The following is a 27,769-nucleotide window of genomic DNA, read 5'->3' on the forward strand; positions in this document are numbered from 1 at the left end:
TTGGACATGATCATGGCTGCTTTGTGCATTTTTTGAATGTTTATTGAGCCAATGTATACAGTGTTTCTGATACTCAAAAAGAGAGATGCTGCTGTTACTGCTGCTGCTGCTGATCAAGTCTTGACTCAGTCTTCCAAGTGTTGGGATTTCCTGCCTGCAGTTTGTAACTGTGGAGTGTGTTGTCCTTACTATGACCCTGAAGGGTAGGTAGTCATAGTACTAGTTACTGTTTTCATAGATGAAGCAAAAAATCCATCTTCTATGTGGTTAAGCAGGGATTCAAATTCTTGTTTAGTTCCAGAGCCTTTTTTCCCATAATCTACCTGATAAATAGGTGATACTTGTTAACTGTTTTGTAGCTTTAAGATTTTCCTCTTAACCATTAATCCCAGCACTTGGAAGGCAGAGGTAGGAGGATCACGGTGAATTTGAGGCCACCCTGAGACTACATGGTGAATTTTAGGTCAGCCTGGGCTAGAGTGAGACCCTACCTTGAAATAAACAAACAAATAAAAAAAAGACCTCTGGGGCTGGAGAGATGGCTTAGTGGTTAAGGCGCATGCCTTTGAAGCCTAAGGACCCTGGTTCAGTTCTCCAGGTCCCACGTTTGCCAGATGCACAAGGGGGTGCATGTGTCTGGAGTTCATTTGCAGGGTCTAGAGGCCCTGGTGCGCCCATTCTCCCTCTCTTTCTCTTTCTCTCTCTCTCTCCCCTTCCCTCTGTCTCAAATAAATAAATAAAAATAAAATCTTAAAGACATCAGTATTCTCTCCTTGAAATTAATTTTATTAATTTATTTATTAATTAATTTATTTTTATGTTCCCTTTAAATATAAAATATCTTCATCTACATGGAGATAGGATATCTATCACAATTTTAATCCCTCTCTATGTATGACCTTGATATTTCTGAAACGCTCATAAAAAATGCATCCAACTTTCCTTGTAAATAAAATATAACCCTTGTGTTTTTATTATTTATTTATGATGGACTTCTGATAGAGTAATCCCTGGTGTAGAATTTGTAACTATAATGGAACATTTCTATAACAGAAGTGTAGGGAGATGAAGAATTGTCTACAATTTACATTATCTGTGTTACAATGAAAAACTACATGGGGGAGTTGATTCAACATGATAAGCATATTGTAACAGTTTGTGTTGCTTAGGCTTTTTTTCTTGTAAAATCTTCATAATATTATAAACCAATTACTGTTTTATATTAAAAGACGTGAGATAATTTTTTTAAATTGCTTGAGAGAGAGAGAGAATGGGTGTGCCGGAGCCTCTAGCCACTGCAAATGAATTCCAGATGCTTGCACCATTTTGTGCATCTATATTATGTGGGTACTGCGGAATCGAACCTTGGTCCTTTGGCTTTGCTGGTAAGTGCCTTAACTGCTAAGCCATTTCTTCAGCCTAAGGTAATTATGTTTTTATTAACAGTTCTACATTATGAATTGTGTGTATATAATCTAGAATGCAGTAGAAATGATTTGTGTGAGATGATGCTAAGCATCAAATTCAGGGCCTTGCATAGCTCTGTCTCTCATACACACACACCTTTATATGGATGTTTTTTCCCCCCAAGATAGGGTATCACTCTATCCCAGGCTGATGTGGAATTCGTTGGGTAGTCTCAGAGTGGCTTCAAACTCAAAATGATCCTCCTTCCTCTTCCTCCTGAGTGCTAGTATCAAAGGTGTGTGCCACCATGCTTGGGTTTTTATGCTGTTTTTTTTTTTTTTAAGTAGGGTCTCACTCTGGCTCAGGCTGACCTGGAATTCACTATGTAGTCTCAGAGTGGCCTTGAACTCTCTTACCTCTGCCTCCTGAGTGCTGAGATTAAAGGTGTGTACCACCACGCCCAGCAATATATTTTCCCCCAATATCTTTATTTATGTGTTTATTTATTTGCAAGGAGAGAGACAGACAGAGTGGATGGGCATGCCAAGGCCTCCAGCTGCTGCAAACGAACTCCACTTTGTGTATCTGGCTTTACATGGGTACTGAAAAATCAGACCTGGGTTGTTTGGCTTTATAGGCAAGTGCCTTAACCACTGAGTCACCTCACTAGCCCTTTGTTTGTCTTTAAAATTATTTATTTTTATTTTTTATCTACAATTTTCATAACTACAGACAATAAACCATAATTTCTTCCCCCTACCTTTCCCTTTGCAACTCCATTCTCCATCATATACCCCCTCCACCCAATTAGTCTCTCTTTTATTTTGATGTCATGATCTTTGCCTCCTGTTGTAATGATCTTGTGTAGGTAGTACCAGCTACTGTGAGGTCATGGATATCCAGTCTATTTTGTGTTTGTAAGAGTACATTGTAAGCAGTCCTACCCTTCCTGTGGCTCTTACATTCTTTCTGCCTCTTCTTCTGCAATGGACCCTGAGCCTTGGAAGGCGTAATAGAGATGTTTCAGTGCTGAGAACTCTGTTACTTCTTCTCAGCACTATAGCACCTTTTGAGTCATCCCTGATGTTACCACCATCTGAAAAGAGAAGCTTCTCTAAAATTGGGAGTAGCATTAATATATAGGTATGAACTAAGAGAAATATATGCATTTAGCCAGACACCAGTAGATGTTACAACCCTAGGGCTCAGGACCCTCCCCTATCATAGCTTTTCAGTACCAGGCATGCCCTCCTGTGGAGTGGGCCTCCAGTCTAATTAGAGAGTGGTTTGTTTCCCCCATAACAGACATGCCACTGTTTCACCGTTGGCTCATTTGGCCTGGCTGGCCCAACTTAAGTCTTGCAGTGTCCACTGTTGTTTATTTACACTGATGACTTCTGTCTCTCCCAAAGGGCTGCAAGCAGCTTTAGCTTTTTCCAGCTTTCTGTTAGCTGGTTGATATGGAGGAGGTTTTCCGCTCAGCTCCAGCGATATTTCTCAGTGACCTTGCAGCCCAAGCATGTGGAGTCTTCAACAATAGGGCCTTACCATCTATTCCTGGTGGGAAACTAAGAGTGTTGGCAATGGCTTGTACTTTTTTTTTTGGTTTTTCTAGGTAGGATCTTGCTCTAGCCCAGGCTGACCTGGATGACCTGGAATTCCCTCTGTAGTCTCAGGGTGGTGGTGAGCTCATAGAAATCCTCCTACCTTTGCCTCCCAAGTGCAGGGGTATGGGTCACTATGCCTGGCTTTTTTTTTTTTTAAAGCTATTTTTATTTATTTATTTGACAGAGAAAGAGGGAGAGTGAGAGAATGGACATGCCAGGGTCTTCAGCCATTGTAGACAAACTCCAGATGTGTGTGTCCCCTTGTGCATCTGGCTAACATGGGTCCTGGGGAAATGAACCAGGGTCCTTTGCCCTTGTAAGCAAACACTTTAGCCACTAAGCCATCCCTCCAGGCCCCCCCCCTTTTTAAAAAATATTATTTATTTATCTGAGATTGAGAGAGAGAGAGAAAGAGAGAGAGGAAGGGAGAGGGGGAGAGAGAGAGAATGGGCACACCAGAGCCTCTAGCAAATGAACTCCAGACACATGTGCCACCTTATGCATCTGGCTTACATGGATACTGGGGAATCAAACCTGGGCTCTTAGGCTTAGCAGGCAAGCACCTTAATTGCTAAGCCATCTCTCCAGTCCTGTACTTTGTGTTTCTTTTTTCTCTCTCTTTCTTTCTTTCTTTCTTTCTTTTTTTTTTTTTTGGTTTTGTGAGGTAGGGTCTCACTCTGGTCCAGGCTGACCTGGAATTAACTCTGTAGTCTCAGGGTGGCCTCGAACTCATGGCGATCCTCCTACCTCTGCCTCCCGAGTGCTGGGATTAAAGGCATGCGCCACCACGCCCGGCTCTTTTTTTTTTTTTTTAATGTAGGCTTTCATGTGGCCTAAACTGGCCTCAAACTTGCTATGTATTGGAGAGTGGTTTGCATTTCCTGATCCTTTCTCCACTTTCCAGTTGCTGGGATTACAGGTATATAATACCACACTCAGCTGTATATGGAAATATTTTTTAAGTTAAAACAAAGTTCAGAGGGTGGAGGTTTTGTTCAGTTAGTAGAGTGCTTGCCTAACGTGCACAAAGCTCAGGGTTCAATCTCTAGTACTATATAAATTTGGGAAGGTGGTGCATGCCTGTAATCTCAGCACTCAGGAAGTAGAGACAGGAGGATTAGGGTTCAAGGCCAGCCTCTGTTGGCCTTGTTAGTTCAATTTATATTGCATAAGACCTTGTTTGAAAACACACACACACACAGACACACACACACTCATTCACTCACTCACTCACTCACTCTATCTCACGCACACACACAGACACGCCTTGAAAAAAATTTGGGGATATAGCTAGTAATGCTTGTCTAGCATGTGCAAGGATCTGGGTTTGAGGCCTAGCACATTGATAAAAATAATGATGGCTCATGCCTTTAATCCCAGCACTCAGGAGGTTGATATAGGATTTCTTTGAGTTTGAGTCACATCTGGGCTGCAAAGTGAGTTCCAGGTTAGTCAGATCTTGCCTTAAAGAAACAAAGGGGGCCAGGTGTGGTGACACACACCTTTAATCCGAGTACTTGGGAGGCAGAGGTAGGAGGATCGCTGTGAGTTCAAGGCCACCCTGAGACCACATAGTAAAATCCAGGTCAGCCTGAGCTACAGTGAAACCCTACCTTGAAAAATAAATACCCCCCCAAACAAAGGGGCTGCTGTAGAGATGGCTTAGCCATTATGGCACTTGCCTGCAAAGCCTAAGGACCTGTGTTCAATCTCTCTCCAGATTGCACGTAAGCCAGACACATAAAGGTGAGACAAGCACAAGGTTGCACATGCCCACTAAGTGGCACAGGTGTCTGGAGTTCAGTTGCAACAGCTGAGGTCCTGGCATGCCAATTCTCTCTCCCCCCTAAAAAAAAAAAAAAAGGGATGTTGGAGAGATAGAGATGGCTCAGTGGTTAAAGGTACTTGCTTGCAAAGCCTGATAGCCCAGGTTAGATTCCCTAGCACCCATGTAAAGCCAGATGTACAAAACGGTGCATGTGTCTTGTGTTCATTTCCAGTGGCAGGAGGCCCTATAGAGCTTATACTCACTCTCTGTGTCTGCCTCTTTCTGTCTCAAATGAAAAAAAAAACAAAAAACAAAAACAAGTTCTGGAGTAATGGCTCAGTTGTTCATGCACTTGCTTACAAAATATGACAGCTTGGATTAGATTCTTCAGTAAAGTCAGACATGCAAAGTGTTTCATGCATGCATATGTCTAGAGTGTGTTTGCAGTGGCAAGAGGCCCTAGTGTACCTATTCTCTGTATCTCTCTTTCAAATCAAGTTATGAAAAAAGAGAAAAATAAAAAATGTAAATTCACCTGGGCCTGGGGAGATGGCTCAGCAGTTCAATTGGTCCAGGTTCAATTCCCCACTCATCCATGTGATCCAAAAGCAAAAACTGGTGCAAGTGTTTGATGTTAATTTGTACTGGCAAGAGACCCTCGTGTGTTCCGTTTCATATGTACATGGATATAAATAATTTCAACAAATAGATTCAAAGGTTGGAGAGATGGCTCGGTAGTTAAAAGTAACATTTGCTTGCCCACGTTGTTAGGCAAATACTCTAACACTGAAGTACACCTCTATCCAAGTTGTCTCAGTTTTAAATGTTGAATTTATTTAAATCAGGATCTAGAATAAGGGCCATTCTAAAATTTGGTTGACATATCCTATTTCTTTTCTTCTATAAACTATTTGTCAAAGAAGCATAACCTGTAGAATTTTGACACCTGTAATTTGCTAATTTTATCCTTAAGACCTTGTTTTCCATATTTTTCTACCCACTGTCATTCCTCTACATTAAGAATAGACCTAAAGTTTCTATAACCTCAAACAATGCCACTGCCACCAGCTGAGTATTAAGTATCTTAAACAGAGGCTTTGGGGGCATGGGCATTTTACATTGAAACTACCATACCCTAGTAGCTGGAATATTTCTTTGGAGCAGCACAAGGTCTGGAATGCTCTAGAGCCTAGCCATGGGAGGCTGCTGCAGTCTGTGCTGGTGTGCTAAGACCAAAGAGTAGGTCCTGTCCTACCAGCTTGGGCTAGAAAATGAAGACAAGTCCTTAGAGATCTCTTTTTCTGTACATTGAAGAGTCAAGATTATTGACTCTTCTGGGGTGTCCTTGAAGAAGATGCCTTCATGATCATACCAGTGCAGAAGCAGACTCTGAGGTGGCCAGCAAACAAGGTTCAAGGCATTTGTCACCCTCAAGGACTACTGTAATCAAGTTGGTCTTGGTTTTTAAGTGCTCCAAGGACAGCTACTACCATCTGAGGAGCTTCTGTCTTGGCTATCCTCTATTTTGTCCCTGTGTAGAAAGGCAGGCTTCTGGAGGGACAAGATCTGCATGCCCCATATTGTCCCTTGCAAGGTGACAACAGGCTAGTACAGTTCTGTATTGGTGGACTGAATGACTGTCCCCAGAGGCACTGGCCATCTCAGCTCTTATGCCCAGGAATTGCTGCTGATAGTGACATTGGTGACTGCTACTTCTAGGTCAAGGGATGCACTCACTACCACCTTGAGCAAGTTTGCTAAAGCCACACTTGATGCCATCTCCAAAGCTTAAATCTACCTGAACCCCAGTCTCTTGAAAGAAGTCATCTTTATTAAGTTTCCTCAACAGGAATTCAGTGACCATTTTGTAAAAACTTATACCTAGAATCTCTGTGCAGAGGATCCAGGCCTCAGCTATGGCTACAATAGAGTAGTGGGTTTTATTGTGTGATGTATGTATGTATGCATGTGGGCATGTGTGTGTAGAGGCCATAGATCTATGTTGACTATCTTCCTTAATTACTTATTTGCACAGTGTATGCTATGCATGCACACATGGGTATGCCTGTGTCTCTTGCTTCTGCAAAAGAACACAAGATACTTGAGCCACTTTTTGTAACTGGCTTTATATGGTTACTAGGAAATTGAACCTAGATCAGCAGACTTTGCAAGCAAGCTTCTTTAATTGTTGAGCCATCTCCCCAGCCCCTCTCCGTTTTACTATTATTATTTTTGAGATCACATCTCACTGAACCTGGAACTTACTGATTTGGTTAGACTTTGAGCCAGCAAGTCCTAGAGATTTCTCCTGTCTGTTCCTTCCCAGTGCTGAATACAGGTGTATGTGTGTGTGTGTGTGTGCGTGTGTGTGTGACCATTTGCACAGCTGCTGGGATCTGACCTCAGGTCCTCATGCTTGTGCAGTAAGAACTCTTAACCACTGATCCATCTTTTCAGCCCCCTAACATAAGGTTTTTGTATGAGAAAAATAAGAGCTAGGAGTGGTGGCTCACACCTTTAATCCCAGCACTCAGGAGGCAGGATTATTGTGTTTGAGCTCAGCCTGGAACTAGAGTGAGTTCTAGGTCAGCCAGGGCTAGAGTGAGATGCTTCCTCAAAGATAAATAAATAAATAAATAAAATAAAGTTAAAAAATTCAAAAAACCTCCAAACAGACAAACATAAAAAAAATCCCCAAATAAATAAAAATAAATAAATACATAAAAATAAAGTGAACTAGGTCTATGAAAAATGCGTCTGGGGAGATGGCAGAGTAGGTAGGGATGCTTGTCCTCAAGCATGAGGTCCTGAGAGGGCCTGAGTTTGATCCCTGGAACCTACATTAAACAAAACAAAACAAAAACAAACAAACAAACAAAAAAGCCAGGCATGGTGGTGCATAGTGAATTCCAGATCAGTCTGAGCTAGAGTGTGACCCTACCTTGAAAAACCAAAAAAAAGTATGTGTGTGTGTGTTTAAGCCACCAAATTTGTGGTATTTTGTTGCAGTAACCATAGGAATTTAATTAATATAATCTGCAAAAGTAACTACAATAAGGGGCTGAAGACATGGTTTAGTGGTTAAGGCATTTGCCTGTGAAGCCTAAGGACCTGGGTTTGATTCCCCAGTACCCATGTAAGCCAGATGCACAAGGTGGAACATGCATGTGGAGTTTGTATGCAGTGGCTAGAGGCCCTGGTGTGCCCATTCTCTCTCATAAATAAAAATATTTTAAAACTATAATGAAGAAAAAATAATATATATTATCAAAGCCTTCTATGTTCTTTCCTTTTCTGATATTTTATTTATGTTTTTTCAAGGAGAGACAGAGAATGGGTGAATCAGGGCCTCTTGCCACTACAAACACTCTCCAGGTACAAGTGCCACTTTGTGCATTTGGCTTTACATGGGTACTGAGGAACTGAACCAGGGTTGTTAAGTATTGCAGGCAAGCACCTTAGCCACTGAGAATCTCTCCATCCCTCCTTTTCCTTTTTTTTCTTTTTGTGTGTCTGCTGTATAGTATATGCATGTGTATGTACAGAAACTCACATATGCAGGCCAAATGTAACGTCAGGTATCCTCCTGTATCTCATCCTGGCTTTTCCTTAAGACAGTCTCTTACTGAACCTGGAACCTCCATTTTTAGTCAAGCTGAATTTAGAAGCCCTAGCAATTCTTTAGTTTCCCTGCCCCACAGGGCCAGGGTTACAGGAGTATATGGCCATATCTGACTTTTTTTTTTTTTAAGGTAAGTTCTCACACTAGCGCAGGGTGACCTGGAATTCACTATGTAGTCTTAGGGTGGCCTCGAACTCATGGTGATCCTACCTCTGCCTCCCAGATGCTGGGATTAAAAGCGTGCACCACCACGCCAGGCTTGGATGGCTTAAAATAAAAGGTTCAGGGCTGGAGGAATGGCTTAGTGGTTAAGGTGTTTGCCTGCAAAGCCAAAGGACCTAGGTTTGATTCCCCAGGCCCACATTAGCCAGATGCACAAGGTGGGGGGGGGCGCATGCGTCTGGAGTTCATTTGCAGTGGCTGGAGGCCCTGGCACGCCCATATTCTCTCTTTCTCTCCCTCCCTCTCCCTCTCCCTCTTTCTCTGTCAAATACATAAATAAAAATAAAAATATTTTTAAAAAGGTTTATTATTGAGTGAAAAAAGGCTACAAGTAAAATAGTATTATTGGTTTGAAATCAAGGTGCTATTAAGACTCTTGCTCCTTCCAGAAGACCCAGTGGATTGCCTGTTTCTTGCTGTGACAGCTTCTGGTAGCTGCCATTTCTTGGCTAAAACTTCAGCTTTTATCCATGCCAAATTTCTTTGACTCCCAAAACACTGTACCCAGTTTATCTTTTACTCAGGCCTTTGTAGTGATTGTGATCATGGATAAGATGTAGAAATGAGACTTGATAGAATAGACTTTCAAATATTTTAGTGTCAATTTACTAAGATCTTAGGTAATGTGCCAAAGAGCTTTGTCTTTGTTCCTAATTTAAAGCTTTGTGAATAGCAAGCAGCCCTGCAGCGTGGCTAAACCTATGCTAGCTATGGAGTGCTGGGGGAGCCTTGGCTTAATGGTAGTTTCTGTGAGCTAACATTAACAATGTGATGTAGCAGAAATGATTACAAAGTAATAAAGCTAGGACAGTTCATTACAGGTCATTAAGAGTGTAATCCCCTGAAGGAGGAGGAAGATTGTTCTACTAGACTCAGACTGGTCTTGTGTTTAGGTAAGTGTCATATGTGGCATTTTCACTGCCTTTAGTATAAAAGGAGAATAACTAGAAGCTGAGAAATTTAAAAGTTATTGGAGTTAGGGGCTGGAGAGATGGCTCAAATGTTAAAGGCACTTGCTTGCTAAGCCTCACTGCTAGGGTTTGGTCCCACATAAAGCCAGACAAGAAGTGGCACGTGCATCTGGAGTTTGTTGTGGAAGGTTCTGGGGTACCCATACTTACTCCCTCAGACTCTCTCAAATAAATATATGTTTAAAAAAAAGTTATTGGAGGGCTAGAGAGATGGCTTAGTGGTTAAGGTGCTTTCCTATAAAACCAAAGGACCCAGGTTTGATTCCCCAGTACCCATGTAAGCCAGATGTACGAGGTATCTTATGTCTGTTTGCGGAGGCTGAAGGCCCATTCTCTGTCTCAAATAAATAAATAAAAAAAAATAAACTTAAAAAAAAGTTACTGGGCTGGAGAGATGGCTTAGCGGCTAAGTGCTTGCCTGTGAAGCCTAAGGACCCCGGTTCGAGGCTCAGTTCCCCAGGACCCATGTTAGCCACATGCACAAGGGGCTGCACCTGTCTGGAGTTAGTTTGCAGTGGCTGGAGGCCTCTTTCTCACATAAAGAAATAAAAAAACTAAATAAAAAGTTACTGGAGGTATTTTATGGAGAAGAAAAGAGGATAGGTATGAAATATTTAATATTGGAAAACTTTCCTTCTGATTCCAGATAAACCTAACATTTTATTGTTATTTAATAGTTTTTTATTTTATTTTTTGGTTTTCCAAGGTAGGGTCTCACTGTAGCTCATGCTGACCTGGAATTCACTATGTAGTCTCAGGGTGGCCTCGAACTCATGGAGATCCTCCTACTTCTGCTTCCCAAGTACTGGGATTAAGGGGGTGTGTCACCACACCTGGTTATAGTTGTTACTTTTTATTATTATTTTGAAGCAGAAAGAGACAGGGTGAGAGACAGAATGGTCTTGCCAGGACCTCCAGCCACGATACATATGCCACTTTGTGCATCTGGCTTTAAGTGTGTACTGGAGAATCAAACTTGGGTTGTTAGGTTTTTCAGGCAAGCCCCTTAACTGTTTAGGGCCATTTTAAATAAAAATGGTTATTTATTTTGTTTTTGTTTTTTGAGGTAGGGTCTCACTCTAGCCCAGGCTGACCTGGAATTCATTATATAGCCTTAGGGTGGCCCAGAACTCACAGGGATCCTCCTGTCTGCCTCCCAAGTGCTTGGCTTAAAGGCATGTACCACCATACCTGTCCTCTGCCTGGTCTTTGATTTGACCCAGAGTCGCTTTACTGATTCTGGCACTTGGGGCCTCCAATCCTTGGATCTGTGCTACCCTGCGGGATGAGGGTGCAGGCCATGCCCAGCTATTTATATGGGATCCGGGCATTCAAACTGGTGGTCTCAGGCCCCCTCAGGCTCTCATGCTTGCACTGGAAGTGCACCTAGCTGCTGCAACATCTCTCTGTCTCACAGTGTATATTTTCTACTAGTTTAAGGTTACTAGTTATCCACAGTAAAAACAGACTTGGCTGTCCTGTGGATTAGTGGGTTCAGATTTGTGTTGATGTGGAAGCCATTTGACCTGTCTGTGATGTTTAGGAGTAAATTCTTGGATGCATTAGGCTTTCAAACTATTTTCACTGTGTCCATAGTAAGAAGCACTTTATTTAAAAAAGAGATTTCTAACCAGGCTAAATGTATGGTTATCTGAAATAGAAATTTTATGAAGAACACTCATGTTAAATGTGGTGTTAATATTTATTATTTCATATTTTTTTCCTTTTCCTTTTCCTTTTTTTTTTTTTCTTTAAAGAGAGAATGGGCATGCCAGGACCTCTAGCCACTGCAAGTGAACTCCAGACACATGTGCCACCTTGTGCATCTGGCTTACATAGGACCTGGAGAATTGAACCTGGGTCCTTAGGCTTTGCAGGCAAGCGCCTTAACCACTAAGCTATCTCTCCAACCATATTTCATAATCTTTAACTGGCAGGTCATACATGAATAAATTTACTAATGAATTATAATTCATTTGAAACACTCCAGATTAGAATGAATCACTAAAGTCTTTGCAACACTATTCTCCTGTGAATATTGCTACTCGGTTTATAATGTAGAACCAAAAGTTAGACATGGAAAATTACATATTGCAGAATCCTGGATGGTATTAATTTTGATGATCAACTCACATTAGTTTAGGCTGATCTGGAACCCACTCTGTAGTCCCAGGCTGGCCTTGAATTCATAGCAATCCTACCTCTCTCCCAAGTGCTGGGCATGTACCACCATGATCAGCTTCTTTTTTCCCCCCAATATTTTATTTCTATATTTATTTGAGAGAGAGAGAAAGAAAAAGAGGAGAGAGTGAGAATGGGTGTGCCAGGGCCTCCAGCCACTACAAATGAATTCCAGACACACCTGCTACCTTGTACATTTGGCATTATGTGGGTACTGGGAAATCTAACTTGAGTCTTTCAGCTTTGCAGGCAAGCACATTGACTGCTAAGCAATCTCACTAGCCCACTCCAACCCCAGCTTTTTTTTTTTTTTTTTTTGAGGTAGGATTTTACTCTAGTCCAGGCTGACCTGGAATTCACTCTGCAGTCTTAGAGTAGCCTCAAACTCACAGTGATCCTCCTACCTCTACCTCCTGAGTGCTGGGACTAAAGGTGTGAGGTATCACACCTGGCTTTCTTTTTTAAAATATTTTCTTTATTTATTTGTGGGATGGGGAAAGAGAATGAATGGTTGTGCCAATGCCTCTAGTCACTACAAACAAACTTCAGATACTTGTGTCACTTTGTGCATCTGGCTTTAAGTGGATATTTGGGAATCAAACTCAGGGTGTTAGGCTTTGCAGGCTAGTGCCTTAGCCGCTGAGCCATCTCTGAAGCTCCTTATTTATTTATTTATTTTTGAGGAAGGGGTCTCACTAGCTCAGGCTGACCTGGAATTTTTTTTTGTAGTCTCAGGTTGGCGTCGAACTCATGGTGCTGTTCCTACCTCTGTCTCCAGAGTGCTGGTATTGAAGGTGTGAGCCACAATGGCTCCTTATTTATTTATTTATTTTGGTTTTTTGAGGTAGGGTCTCACTGTAGCCAAGGCTGACCTGGGATTCACCAGGTAGTCTCAGGGTGGCCTTGAACTCGTGGCGATCCTTCTACCTCTGTCTCCCGAGTGCTGGGATTAATGGCGTGTGCCAACACACCTGGCTTTATTTATTTTTTAAACTGCTATTTTTTCCACCTCTGCCATCTCCTCCCTATCAGGCTTTGTAATCTACTCTTTTTTTCTTTCTCTTTCCTTCTCCTTCTTTTTTCTTTCTCATTATGTAGCTTAGGGCTGACCTCAAACTCAATGATTCTCCTATCTCAGCATCCCAAATCCTGGTATTAAAGTTGTGTGCCACCACTCCTGACTTGAGCAAAATTCTTGTGTGTGTGTGTTTGTGTGCATGTGTGTGAATGTCGGTGTGCACATGCCATGGTGTATGTGTGTGTGTGTGTGGAGGTCAGAGGACTGCTTTCAAGTTGATTCTTGCCAATCCACCTCATTTGAGGCAGGGTTCTTCTCTCTGGATTCTTCTTAAGCAAAATCTTCAAAGAAAAGTTGGTTGGTTGTAGGGCTGTAGCAGTGGCTCAGAGATTAATTATGCTACTTACCCAGCCATGAGGGCCTGAGTGGACTGAAGACTGCCTGAGTTTGAATCTCCACAACTCACATAAGTAGTTCTGTGTGGCCATGTACACCTGTAATTATTGTCCTGCAGGAGAGCTCAGTATAAGACTCCAGGATTAGTATGAGGTTCTGGCTCAAATGTCTTATGAGTCACTGGATCTTTTATTTATGATTGTATGTTTTACTTCTTGTATTGCTGTTGTTCAATCCATACATTTTGAGTAAGTAATATAGTAATTTTTCCCTTATGTTCAATGTGGTGGTTTGAATAGATGGCCCCCAATATATTCAGTTTTTTATTAGTTTGTAGTTTGCATCTGTAGCCACCTGGCTGGAGACAGTGTCACTGGGCATATCTTAAGGTGTGATGGGTTTCAAATTTCAATCTAAAGATATGCAAAGTGCCTAGTTGGAGTTTCTGAAGTGTGCTGGGTTGTGTGGCTTTTGTTTTTTTGCCTTGTGTTTCTTTTGTTGTTGTTGTTCATTTTTATTTATTTAGTTGACAGCAACAGACAGAGAGAGAAAGAGGCAGGTAGAGAGAGAGAGAGAATGGGCGTGCCAGGGCTTCCAGCCACTGCAAATGAACTCCAGATGTGTATGCCCCCTTGTGCATCTGGCTAACATGGGTCCTGGGGAACCGAGCCTTGAGCCGGGGTCCTTAGGCTTCACAGGCAAGCGCTTAACCCCTAAGCCATCTCTCCAGCCCCTGGCTTGTGTTTCTCTGTCTGTGGTTGGTCCTGTGAAAGCAGACAGCTTCTTCTGCCATTATGGAACTTCCCCTGGATCTATAAGCTTCAATAAATATCCCTTCCTCCATAACTGTGTCTGGTCTAGAAGTTTATCTCAGGGAACCTGAAGCTGTCTGCTACAGACAACAAGCATTAAAAGTAGCCATTGAGGGACTTGGGGAGATGGCTTAGCAGTTAGTCACTTGCCTGGAAAGCCAAAGGACCGAACTTCTATTCCCCAGGACCCACGAAACCAGATGCACAAGGTGGCACATGTGTCCAGAGTTTGTTTGCAACTCTGGGACACCCATTTTTTTTTCTCTCTTTCTCTTTCTGCCTCTCCATAATAAAAAATAAAATAAAATAAAATAAAAAGTAGTCATTGAGGGCTGGAGAGATGGCTTACTGCTTAAGGTGCTTGCCTGCAAAGCCAAAGGACCCAGGTTCAATTTCCCAAGGACCCAGGTAAGCCATATGCACAAGGTGGCACATACGTCTGGAGTTCATTTGCAGCTATTGGAGGCCCTGGCATGCCCATTCTCTCTATCTACCCACCTCTCTGACAAAAGAACATAAAATAAAGTTTTAAAAAAGAGAAGCTTAAAAAAAAATGTAGGGCTGGAGAGATGGCTTAGCAGTTAAGGCATTTGTCTGCAAAGCCAAAGGATCCAGTTTGACTTTTCAGGACCCACATAAGTCAGATACACAAGGGGGTGCATGTATCTGGAGTTCATTTGCAGTGGCTGGAGGCCCTGCATGCCTATTCTCTCTCTCTCAATAAAGAAATAAAAAAATATATTAGGGCTGGAGAGATGGCTTAGTGGTTAAGGCATTTGTCTGCAAAGCCAAAGGAACCAGGTTCAACTCCCCAGGACAATCCTGGAACTTGGTTAAAACTGTGGGCAAGAGTGGGAAATGGTTCAGCAGGTAAGAACACTTGCTGTGCAAACCTGAGGACAGTGTTTGATCTCCAGCACTCATGTAAAAAAGCCAGACATATCTGTATATGCCTGTAATCATTGTGATGAACATGGTGAGGACAGGAGTATTGTTGGGGCTCCCTTGCCAGCCAGTCTAACTGAAACATGGCAAGCTCATGAGCTCCAGGTTTGGCATGAAACTCAGTCTCAGGGAATTAAGGTAGAAGAATGGTAGAAGTGGACACCCAACATCTGGCTTCACCTGTGTGCATGGGATGCATGCATCTGCACACATACTTGATTTATACACATACACAAACATACACATCACACACTACACATACCTACCAAAATTTTATTTATACATTCATGTATCCACACATACATACATTATGTAGTAGAGAACTTGGACCTCCATGGCCTGGGTAATGAGACTGTGCCTGGATGGTGCTGATAGGTCTCTCCTGAAGGGATTATGGCCATATCCTTGAGACTGAGTTGCTAGTGGAGCAAAGGAGGAGCCAAAGGTTTGTGTTTCAGCTAAAACAGCCCCTAAGCTTGGCCAGAGGAGGCAGTCATTTTGAGCCCTAAAAAGTGTGTCCCAATCATGGTCACAGTATGATTAAGCAAATAACATGTCAGTGTTTGAGAGTTCACACAGAATGTATTTTATATTTAGTGGTGATTTCAGTATAATGGTAATGGGTCACCTTGAAATTAGAAGGTTGATTTCTGCTGTTATAGATGCCCTGATCAGGAAATCATTAGATTTTTGCTCATAACAAAAAAAAAGGAAGCTGCAGTATGGCCAATGGGTTATGGGATAAATGGCTTCAGTAATCCAATATTTAACAATTCTAGCAGTGGACTAACATTCTGTCAGTTATACAAAAGAGCTTTAGAAGCTGTTTTGTGAAAATTGGCTGTATGTGACTATTTTCTGTATATATGCAATGCTCTGTTTCAATGTATATGATTCTCTAGTCTAATAGAAGTGTCTTGCTTCTATTAAAATTAGAATTTCCTAGAATATAATTAATCTTAGCTTCGATTCTAGTTTCATGTATAGCAATATACATGAAACATATACATATTACTATAACTTAATTTATAAGCAAAATTATTGCTACCTAATGCTGTTTTTTTTTTTTTTCAGTTTGTCTTCAACAACGGGTAGCAGAATTGGAAAAAATAAATGCAGAATTTTTACGTGCACAGCAGCAGCTTGAACAAGAATTTAATCAAAAGAGAGCAAAATTTAAAGAGCTATATTTGGCTAAAGAGGGTAAGTTTGTAAGTCTGTCATCTCCTATGCTCCAACTATCTTAAAAATGTTAACTTTCTTAGTAATACAATGTTAATTTTGTCACTGAATAAACCTTGATTTTATGTGTTTTTATATCACATGATAGAATCTTTAAAAGCTAGGGTTATCAATGGAATGGAAAAAGAAGTTGAAGTTTTGTATTATTAATACTTTGTTTCCTAATCTTAAGTGTTGATACTTAGTTCTAGTTGACTGCATCATCCTGAGAGGTCGCAAATGCAATCCTTAACAAACCAATATAGGACCCCAGTGGTACCTTTAGCTATGTTATAGTAAAACTGACATTTTATAGAATTTGTCTAAGTGTCCAGTTCTTATCAGTGAATATTGTTAAGATCCTCTTATGAGGAGACATCGTACTTAGGTGCTAACTAACCATACAGAAGGAACAGGGTCATGTGGTTCTTTTTACTTTTTTTTTTTTGAGGTAAGGTCTCACCCTAGGCCAGGCTGACCTGGAATTCACCATGTAGTCTCAGGGTAGCCTTGAACTCATAGCAGTCCTCCTACCTCTGTCTCCCAAGTGCTGGCATCAAAGGTGTGTGCTCCATGCCTGGCTCATGCCCATCTTTTTAAGTTTTTTTTTTTTGTAATTTTAATTTTTTTTAATTGATAACTTTCATAATCATGGACAATAAGCCATGAGAATTCCCTCCTCCCACTTTCCATTTCACAAATCCACCCTCTATCATATCTCCTCCCCCCTCAATTAGTCCCTCTTTATTTTATTTTATTTATTTATTTGAGAGAGAGTGGGAGAGGAAGGGAAAAAGAGAGTGAGAGAAAGAGAATGTGCACACCAGGGCCTTCAGCCACTGCAAATGAACTCCAGATGCATGTGCCAACTTGTGCATTTGACTTACGTGGGTCTTGGGGAATCAAAGCTGGGTCCTTTGGCTTTGCAGGCAAGCACTTTAACTGCTAAGCCATCTCTTCAGCCTTATTTATTTTTTTATGAGAGAGAAATAGAGTATGTGAGTTGGCACACCAGGGCCTCTAGCCACTGCCATCAAACTCCAGACACGTGTGCCACCCTGTGTGCATGCAACCTTGCACACTCACGTCACTCTGTGCATCTATGTGGGACCTGGAGAGTGGAACATGGGTCCTTATACCCAGGCAGGTGACTTAACTGCTAAGCCATCTCTCTAGCTCCTTCTTTTATTTAGATGTCACTATCTTTTCATCCTATTATGAGGGTCTTGTGTAGGTAGTACCAGGTACTGCAAGGTCATGGATATTCAGGCCATTTTGTGTCTGGAACATTGCATTGTAAGCAGTCCTATGGTGCCTTTTGAATCATTCCAGTGGTCACTACCTTCTGAAAAGAGAAGCTTCTCTAACAAAAAGTGAGAGTAGGGCTGGGGAGATGGTTTAGCAGTTAAGGTACTTGCCTACAAAGTCAAAGGACCTAGGTTTGATTCCCCAGGACCAATGTAAGCCAGATGCACAAGGAGGTATATGTGTTTGGAGTTTGTTTGCAGTGGCTGGAGGCCCTGGCATGCTCATTCATTTGTTCTCTCTCTCTGTCTTTCTCGCTCTCTCTCTGTTTCTCTCAAATAAATAAATAAATAAAGTATTTAATAAAAAAATTTTTAAAAGTGAGAGTAGTATTAATATATGGGCATGAACATTAACAACAGTGCTTACAGGGTAGTTTGATTAACATAATATATGCATTTAGCCAGATAACAGCAAACATTACTTCCCAGGACTCCAGCACTCCCCTCAGTACCAGGCATGTATTCCCTCCTATAGAGTGGGCCTCCATTCCAATTATGGTTTCCCTATAACAGACATGTCAGTATTGTACCAGCTGGCTAATTTGGTCTTGCTGGCCAATCTTAAGGCTTGCAGTGTCTACTGTTGTTTATCACCAGTTATGACTTTTGTCTCCCATAGGGCTGCATGCAGTGTAGCTTTTTCCAGCTTGCTGTCAGTAGGTACACAGGGAGGAGGTTGTCATTTGAGCTTCAGCTTGACTTCTCAGTGACCTGCAGCCCAAGCATGTGGAGTCTTCAGCAGTAGGGTCTTAACATCTGTTCCTGGTGGGAAACCATGAGCCTTGGCAATGGCCTGTAATGTTTTGGGGGTATCAGGGACCTCCCTGGCCAACAACTCACTGGAAGGTATCCCATTCCTGGCACTGGAATTTTTTAGTAACAGTTTATGGCTTCTGGGTTCATGTGGTTCTTTCACTTCACAGCTGAAGGTGAAGACAGAAGCTGTAAAGTAATGTCAGTAATACAGACATATAAGTAAAAGTGATCTGATGGACCATGTGTATGCTAGGTAAATATTCAACCACTGAGATATCCCAGGCCCTTCACTCCCTGTTAAAATTTGTTTCTACCTTGTATTGACAAGTTTTCACCTTAAACTGCATGCACTTGTATGTTGTCAAGATAACCTGTTATATATTTAATACATATGTATAAAGTTTTGGTAAGGTTTCCTCTGATAAGTTCAAACCCAATTATGATAATGGTTTTCTCTTTATCTCACATACTCACACCTCTGTGGCTAGGTCATCCCCTCCATAGGTTTTTATTTTAGTTATTCTTCGTTTAGTAAATTGAAGTTAATTTTGTCCAAAGCTTATTTGACTTGCTTTCCATGTTTCTATGTCCCCAAATAGAGCTTTTAGATTTTCCCTTTTCTTTCTTTTGTTTTTCAAGGTAGAGTCTCACTTTAGTTAAGGCTGTCCTAGAATTCACTATGTAGTCTCAGGGTAGCCTTGAACTCAGCAATCCTCTACCTCTGCCTCCCAAGTGCTGAGATTAAAGGCATGTGCCACCCTGCCTGGCTCCTTCTCTTATTTTTTTTTTTATTTTTAATTTTAAGATATTTGAGAGAGAGAGAAAATGGGCATGTCAGGATCCTTTGCCTATGCAAATGAACTCCAGATTCTGTGCCACTTTGTGCATCTGGCTTTACATGGGTCCTGGAAAATTGAACTCAGACTGGTAGGCTTTGCAAGCAAGTGCCTTTAGACACCGGACCATCACCCCATCCCCTTGTTTTCTTTTTTTCCTTGAAATTATAAAATTGACTTTTCTGGGAAATTCTTCTAAAAACATAAGGTCAAAAAAAATCTCTCCTTTTTTTCATTTGTATGTGTACTTGGTATACATGTGTAATTGTATTTGTATGTGCGTGGTGATATATGTGCAAATGCTCATGCACATGTGTGCTTGTGAAGGTCAGACATTAACATTGGATATTCTCCTTAGTCACTCTCCACTTGATTCCTTGAGACAGTTTCATACTGGACCCGTAGTTTACTCAATCTGCTAGGCTACCTAGCCAGTAAGCCCTAGCCTGTCTTCCTCCTGTGCTCTGGAATTTACAGGTGTGTTTCCCCAACCCTGGCATTTTACATGGCTGCTAGGTTTCTGAACTCTGGTCCATATGCTTGGGTGGCCAGTACTTTAATGCATGAAGTCATCTCCCCAGCCCCAGAACTTCCCATTTCTTCCATTTTTTCGAGGTAGGGTCTCACTGTAGCTCAGGCTGACCTGGAATTCACTATGTAATCTCAGGGTGGCCTCAAAGTCATGGCACTCCTTCTACCTCTGCTCCTGAGTACTGGGATTAAAGGCGTGTGCTACCACGCCCGGCTAGAACTTCTCATTTCTGACATGCATTATTAATTGCTGTTTGTTAAAACAATTTTTTATACCTTTGAAACAGCTTCTGATGTGTCAGTGTGAAAACATAATTGATATGTTTAAATTACTTTGTTTTTTAAAAAATATTTTTTCTTTATTTGAGAGAGAGAAAGAGGGAGGGAGGGGAGAGAGAATGAGAGAATGAGCATGGGTGTGCCAAGGGCTCTATCCACTGCAAACGAATTCCAGATGCATGTGCCCCCTTATGCATCTGGCTTACATGGGTCCTGGAGAATTGAACCTGGGTCCTTTGGCTTTGGCAGGCAGATGCCTTAACTGCTAAGCCATCTCTCTAGCCCTAGCCCTGAACTATTCTATCTTTATTCTAAAGTTCTTAATAAAATTAAGCTGGCAGTAAAATAGAGTTGAAACAATTTCTTACACAATTACGATCCTTTGAGATTGTTTTGGTGGTGTACCTAAAGGGCATCTACATAAATGACCAGTGCTAATTATTTAGTTGCTCTCTTGGATGCTTACCATATCATAGTAAAAATCAGATGTAAAGCTTTCTTATAAAATAGGAGCTTATATGATTGTACCTACTGTAAAATTGAAACCTAGTTGTTAATTTGTTGGTTTTGTTTTCATGAGGCACGATCTCACTCTAGCTCAGGCTGACCTGGGACTCATTATGTAGCCTAGGCTGGCCTTGAATTCATGAATTTCCTGTCTCAGCCTCTTCAGTATTGAGATTATAGATATGAGCCACTACACCATGTTTGAACCTAGTTTGTTATGATTGTCACAGGTATTAACAGCATACAGAATGTGTTTGGTGTGCTCGGTAGTGTGTATCTTTCAGCAAACCAGGCCAAGGTAACTCTAAACATTGTTTCCAGTAGGGACAATTTGTTCCCCTGCCATAATAGCTGTGCTTCCTCTTATTTACAGTATAACTGAGTTGAAAATGTAAGGAGTAATGAGGACTGCAGATGAAAGACATGGCATGGGGCTGGAGAGATGGCTTAGCGGTTAAGGCGCTTGCCTGCAAAGCCTAAGGACCCAGGTTCAATTCCCCAGGACCCACATAAGCCAGATGCACATGGTGGCGCATGAGTCTGGAGTTTGTCTGCAGTGGCTAGAGGCCCTGGTGTGCCCATTCTCACTCTCTCTCTCCCCTCCACCCATCTCTCTGTTTCTAATAAATAAGTAAATAAAATCTTTAAAAAAAAAAAAAAGAAAGACATGGCATGTCTAGTATTTACACATACGTGTCTGTGCTTTCATGTGTACATTGTGTGTAAGTGTATGCATTTTTTAACATTAGTTTTTTGTTTTTTGTTTTTTTTTTTTTAGTTAAGATTGAGAGGTGAAGAGACAGATAGAAAATGGGCACACCAGGGCCTTCAGCAGAGAGAGAAAGAGGGGTCCAGGAGAGAGAGAGAACGTGTGTGCCAGGCCTTCGGCCACTTGTGCTGCGATGTGAATGAATACACACATGCACCCCCTTGTGTGCATATGCGACATTGCATGCTTGCGTCACTGTGTGTCTTGTTAATGTGGGACCTGGAGGTTCAAATGAGTTCTTTTAGGCTTCACAGGCAAGCGCCTTAAACCCTAAGCCATCTCTCCAGCCCAGTGTATGCATTTTTATGTGTGTGTGGAGTCTAGAGGATAATTCTCCAAGAACACCTATCACTTTTGGTTTACAGGGTTTCATTGACCTGGAACTTACCAATTAGGTTGGATTGACTAGAGATTAGCCCAAGGAATCTCCTGTCTCTGACTTCCCACTGCTATGATTACAGGCATGCTATCATGCTTGGCATTTTTATGTGGGTTCTTGGAATCAAACTAACGTTCTCATGCTTGGAGATGGGAACACTTCACCTACTTCAGCTTTCTTCCCAGCTGTGTCTATTTTGTTTTTTTAACTCTTCTTACTGCCTGTTTTTGTCTGAGTACCCATTCTTTCCACAGTTGACTTCAATTGGGAATAGTAATAAATTTCTGAAAGTTTTGTTGATTTTTTTTTTTTGTTGTTGTTGTTGTTGCTGTTGTTGTCATTGAACTTAAAAATGAGCTTTCTTTCTTTAACCAGCTTCAGAAAAAAGCTTAGCACTGTAGCACTGTTGTTTTGTGTTTTGGATATTGTTAGTCATGAGCATTGAATAAGAGCCTATTATATAAAGCTTCAGACAAGAGACCATGTACTTGGAAAGCTGAGGCAGGAGAATTGTTGTGAGTTTAAGGCCAACCTGGGTCACATGATAGGAGTGCCAGACCTGTCTGGGTTAGAATGAGTTCTTGTTTCAGGCTAGAGAGGTGGTTTAGCAGTTAAGGCACTTGCCTGTGAAGCTTAAGGACCCAGGTTCAACTCTCCAAGTCTCACATAAGCCAGATGCACAAGGTGGCATATACATCTAGAGTTTGCTTGTAGTGGTTACTTGGCATGTCCATTCTCTTTCTCTCTGTCTCAAATAAATAAAATTTAAAAAAATGAGTTCTTGTTTCTACAAAACCAAAAACTAAAACTAAAAACCAAAACAAAGCAAATGAGAATCCCTCCAAAAAAAAAATGAAAAGATAATTTTTTGCACAGTAGAGTTATGAAAGCATAAGAGCATTATTGTTTGGGCCAAAAGGTTTTGGGAATTTAGATTAAAATGCTTAATTCCACAGAAAATTTGAGTTAGAAAAACCTGAATAAACCAGTGATCATGGAAAAAGCTGAACCAAAAATACAATTCTCAGCAAGCTGGTGTGGTGGCACACATCTTCAAATCCCAGCACTTGGGAGGCAGAGGTAGGTGGATTGCTGTGAGTTTGAGGTCACCCTGAGACTACATAGTGAATACCAGGTCAGCCTGGGCAAGAATGAGACAGACCCTACCTTGAAAAACCAAAATCCAAAAAGCAATTTTCATCTAAAAAAGATGCTACAGGTTTAGAAATTAATATAGACTAATTTTGTTAAATCCTCAAATAACAAATAGTCCCTGTCTTACATATAGTATGCTGGCAATAGGAAAGACAGCTATCCATTTCATTTTGTGGGATTAATGTAATCTTGACTGTATTGAAAAATGCCTAGAAGGTTAGAAAGGAGACCTCTAGGGGTGATTAGATCATGAAGGATCTGACCTAATGAATGGATTATCTTTTGATGGTTTTGTGCTGTGGTAACATTACTGTTTGGTGGTGGGACCTTCCCAGAAGTAGATCACCAGGGTATGTTCTTGGGGACTGCATTTTGCCTTATCTTCTCCCCATCTCCTTTCTCTACTACTACTTAAAAAAAATTTTTTTTTTAATTTTAATTTTTCGAGGTAGTGTCTCGCTCTAGCCCAGGCTGACCTGGAATCACTATGTAGTCTCAGGCTGGCCTCGAACTCATGGCGGCAGTCCTCGTACCTCTGCCTCCCGAGTGCTGGGATTAAAGGTGTGCATCTCCATACCTGGCTCCTTTCTCTACTTCTTGACCCCTATGATGTGTGCTGCTCTGCTATGTCACGTGATCCCCTGCTGTGACGGATTGACACCATGAGGCAAAGTCAGTCCTTCCTCCTTTCAGTTGTTTATGTTAAGCATTTTGTCATTGCATAAAAAAAGGTACAGAATACAATACTTAAACAGGAATTTCATTATGGCTATGACATTTGAAATCTAGGTAGGCATTCTACCACAGAAGTATATCCCAGCCCCATGGATAGCACTAATTTCGGAATTTAAACAAAATTGACATAAGATCCTACAAGACAGCAAACTGTCCAACTGGAAAGAAAGCATATACTGAGTGCCAAGATTTTTTCAAACATTGGAACATGTATTGATATAACTCATTACATTAGCTAATTAAATGATAAAACCCTACAAAGAGTGGGTTTCACTATGACACTTCATGCACGCATATTTGGTTTGATCATATTCACCCCACTTGTTACCTGCTCCCTTGTCCCTTTTCTCCAGTAATCCCCATTCTACACATGTTGTTTTTTCTAACAAAATCTAAATTCCACAAATAAGAGAAAATGTGCATCATTTATCTTCCTGAGACTGGCTTATTTCACTTAATAACCTCTAGTCCTGTGAATTTTCCTGCAAATGGCATGACTCCATTCTTTATGGCTAAGTGATACTCCATTGAGTCTGTATACCACATTTATCCTTCATCTATTGATGGCTACCCAGACTGATTCCTTCATTTGGCTATTGTGGGCAGTGCTGTAATAGTCATGGGCAAGCAGGTATCTCTCTTGTAGGCTGATTTTGTCTTTCAGGTATAAACCCAGGAGTGATACACCTGGATCACGTAATGGTTTCACTTTTAGTTTTCAGAGGAATCTTTGTATATTGTTATCAGTACTTATTGTTTTACCAGAGGTCTTGATAGCCAGTGTAGTAATATAAAATTAGCCACAAAATTGTGATGTTTAGGAAAGGTATTTTGTTTTTATAAATAACTTATTTATTTATTTATTTATTTATTTATTTTACTTAAGAGAGAAAGAGGCAGGGGTGGGAGAGAATGGGTACGCTAGGGCTTCTAGCCACTGCAAACAAACTCCAGACACATGCACCACCTTGTACATCTGGCTTTTTGTGGGTTCTGGGGAATTAAACCTAGGTCCTTTGACTTTGTAAGCAAGCAAGCTCCTTAACCATCGCTCCAGCCTGAAAGGCATAGGTTATTTTTCCCCTATGTAAAGATTGTAACATGTTGCTTGAGGAATTACTAAGTTTTTATCGAACATACTACTATATTACTGAATATTATTGAGTATAGTTCATACCATCCAATATGAAGGAAGAATTAGTGCCAGCACTTCCCAGTTTATTTATTTATTTATTTTGGTTTTTCGAAGTAGAGTCTCACTGTGGCCCAGGCTAACCTGGAATTAACTATGTAGTCTCAGGGTGGCTTCGAACTCATGGTGATCCACCTACCTCTGCCTCTAAAGTACTGGGATTAAAGACATGCGCCACCATGTCTGGCACTTTTCCAAAGTTTTGTAAAAATAAAAACAAAACTGGAGCTGAGCGTAGTGGTGCATGCCTTTAATCCCAGCACTTGGGAGGCAGAGGTTGGAGAATCACCATGAGTTTGAGGCTAGTCTGATCTAGAGTGAGACCCTACCTTGAAAAACAAAACAAACAAGAGCCAGGTGTGGTGGTGCATGCCTTTAATTCCAGCATTTGGGAGGCAGAGGTAGGAGGATTACCATGAGTTTGAGGACACTTTGGGACTATATAGTGCATTCCAGGTCAGCCTGGGTTAGAGTGAGACCTTACCTCAAAAAAACCAAAAAAATAAGCCCAGCCTTCCTCCCTCCACTGGATGTTGTGTAAGTAATATTAGCCAGACATAAATACAATGCCAAACATGATGGTGCATATCTTTAATCTCAGCACTGGGAGGTAGAGGTAGGATCTCTGTGAGTTCAAGGCCAGTATGGGACTAAAGAGTGAACTCCAGGTCAGCCTGGACTAGAGTAAGAACCTGTCTTAAAAAAAAAAAAGGCTGGAGAGATGGTTCAGCACTTACGACACTTGCCTGCAAAACCTGATGACCTGGGTTTGATTCCCCAGTACTCATACAAAGCTAGATGCACAAAGTGGTACATGGGTCTGGAATTCATTTGCAATGGCTGGGAGCCCTGGCATGCCCATTTCCCCTCCCTCCCTCCTTTCCTTCCTTCTTTCCTTTTTCCCTCCCTCTCTCCCTCCCCCCCTCCCTCCCTTTAAGGTAAGGAGAGATGATAGTTTATTCTGGGCTCAAATAATGAGTCACCATTGGCTGGGAATGCAGATTTAGGTTACTCCAGTTCCATGTTCTAACATTTTAACAATTTCATGAAGGTTTTATAGTTACGGAACAAATGAAAGTCATACATTGAGGCTGGAGAGATGGCTTAGTGGTTAAGGTGCTTGCCTGCAAAGCCAAAGGACCCGGGTTCGATTCCCCAGGACCCACATAAGCCATACGCACAAAGTGGCGTGTGTGTCTAGTGTTCATTTGCAGTGGCTAGAGGCCCTGGTGCACCCATTTTCACTCTCTCTTCCTCAAATAAATAAATAAAAGTTTTTTTAAAAAATAAAAAAATGTCATACATTGTTGGAAGCTGTTGGTCTGTATTCCAAAAAGGTCATACCTGCTGAACAGATAGTCACCAGTATGTTAGGTCAGACACAGTGGTGGGCAAAAAGTGTCTATTAAGGGGCTAAAGGTAACCAAGGTAATTTGGCTCTGATCCTACAATATTGCATCTCTCTTTAATCACAGAAGTTCTCTTTCTTTCTGTCTCTTTGTTTGCAAATAAAATAAAATATACCCCCCAAGAAAACATGATAACAGATATGAAAGCATTGCTTAAAAATACACATGTCCAAATTCTCAACAATGTATTACAAATCAAATTCAGCAACACACAAAAGGAATCATGAGCCGCATGTGGTGGTACATGCTTTTAATCCAAGTGCTCAGGAGGCAGAGGTAGGAGGATTGCCTTGAGTCCGAGGCCACCCTTAGACTACATAGTGAATTCAAGGTCAATCTGGGCTAGAGTGAAACCCTACCTCGAAAAAGAAAACAAAAAAAGATCATGGTCTGGTTAAACATGCTTGCTTGCAAAACCTCTTGGCCCAGATTCATTTCTCCAGTACCCACATAAAGCCAGATGCACAATGTAGCACATGTATCTGGAATCAACTTGCATCAGCATGAGGCCCTGTGCACTTACATTTACTCACTCTCTCACTCAAATAAATAAATAATAAATTTTTATGAAAGAATCACATCATGACTGGGTGAAAAATTTTTTGCAGAAATTCAAGGTTTATTCAACATTAAATCAATTAAGTTAAGAGGATAGGAAACAAAAGTATGCAATTATCTTACTGATAAATAATTTTTTTTTTTTTTCTGGAGGTAGGGTCTTGCTGTAGCCCAGGCTATCTGGCATTCACTATGTAGTCTTGGGCTGGCCTTGAACTCACAGCAGTCCTCCTACCTCTGCCTCCCAAGTGCTGGGATGAAAGGTGTGAGCCCATGCCCAGACAGAAAAGAAAAATATTTTGTAAGATCCAATACCCTTTTATGATAAAAACACTTGAACTAGTACCTGGGCCTGGTGGTGCACACTTTTATTCCTTGTACTTGGGAGGCAGAGGTAGGAGGATCCTTGTGAGTTGGAGGCTGTGCTGAGACTACATAGTGAGTTCAGGTCAGTCTGGGATAAAGTGAGACCCTTCCTCAAAATACCAAAACCAAATTAAACCAAAACAAGCAAGCAAAAACAAAACAAAACAAACAAAAACCCCAACAACACTAAACTAGTAATAGATAGGAACTTTGTCATCTGGGTAAACAGCATGCATAAAAAGTTAATACTTAGCATCATCTATACTGTTTAAAGATTGAGTGATTTCCCCTGGTAACCTGGAGCAGGATGCTGATGTCTCCTCACACCACTTCTATTCTGAATTTGAATTAAGACTTTATTTTAACACGATACTAGCCATGAACATTTGGAACTTTAAATTTTTTTTTGTTTATTTTTATTTATTTATTTGGGAGCAACAGATAGAGAAAGAGGCAGAGAGAAAGAGAAAGAATGGGTGCACCAGGGCCTCCAGCCACTGCAAACAAACTCCAGATGTTTGCGCCCCCTTTGGCTAATGTGGGTTCTGGGGAATCAAGCCTCAAATCAGTGTCCTTAGGCTTCACAGGCAAGTGCTTAACTGCTAAGCCATCTCTCCAGCCCACATTTGGCACTTTCAATGCATATTAGTTACTGAGTGAAAACAGGGAACTGGAAAGTCTACATATTGTGTGATTCCAACTATGTGACATTATAGAAAAGATAAATCTATGGAGACAATAGAAGCAGGAAGAAGGGAGTAATGAATAAGCAGAATGCAAAGGATTTTAGGGGACAGTGAAAGTGTTTGTATGATAGTAC

The 27,769-nt window shown here is 41.2% G+C and overlaps 1 protein-coding gene across 1 annotated transcript in view; it reads left to right on the top strand.

Moving 5' to 3' along the window:
- Rabep1 (rabaptin, RAB GTPase binding effector protein 1) overlaps positions 1-27,769 on the top strand; it is a 123,845-nt gene that overhangs the window by 13,298 nt on the left and 82,778 nt on the right. Inside the window, exon 2 of the mRNA XM_045158502.1 lies at positions 16,024-16,152. Within this exon, the coding sequence (XP_045014437.1) occupies positions 16,024-16,152 (129 nt within the window). The remainder of the gene's footprint in view (positions 1-16,023; positions 16,153-27,769) is intronic.

The sequence above is a fragment of the Jaculus jaculus genome, chromosome 9, assembly GCF_020740685.1.
Source record: "Jaculus jaculus isolate mJacJac1 chromosome 9, mJacJac1.mat.Y.cur, whole genome shotgun sequence".
Taxonomy (NCBI): Eukaryota; Metazoa; Chordata; class Mammalia; order Rodentia; family Dipodidae; genus Jaculus; species Jaculus jaculus.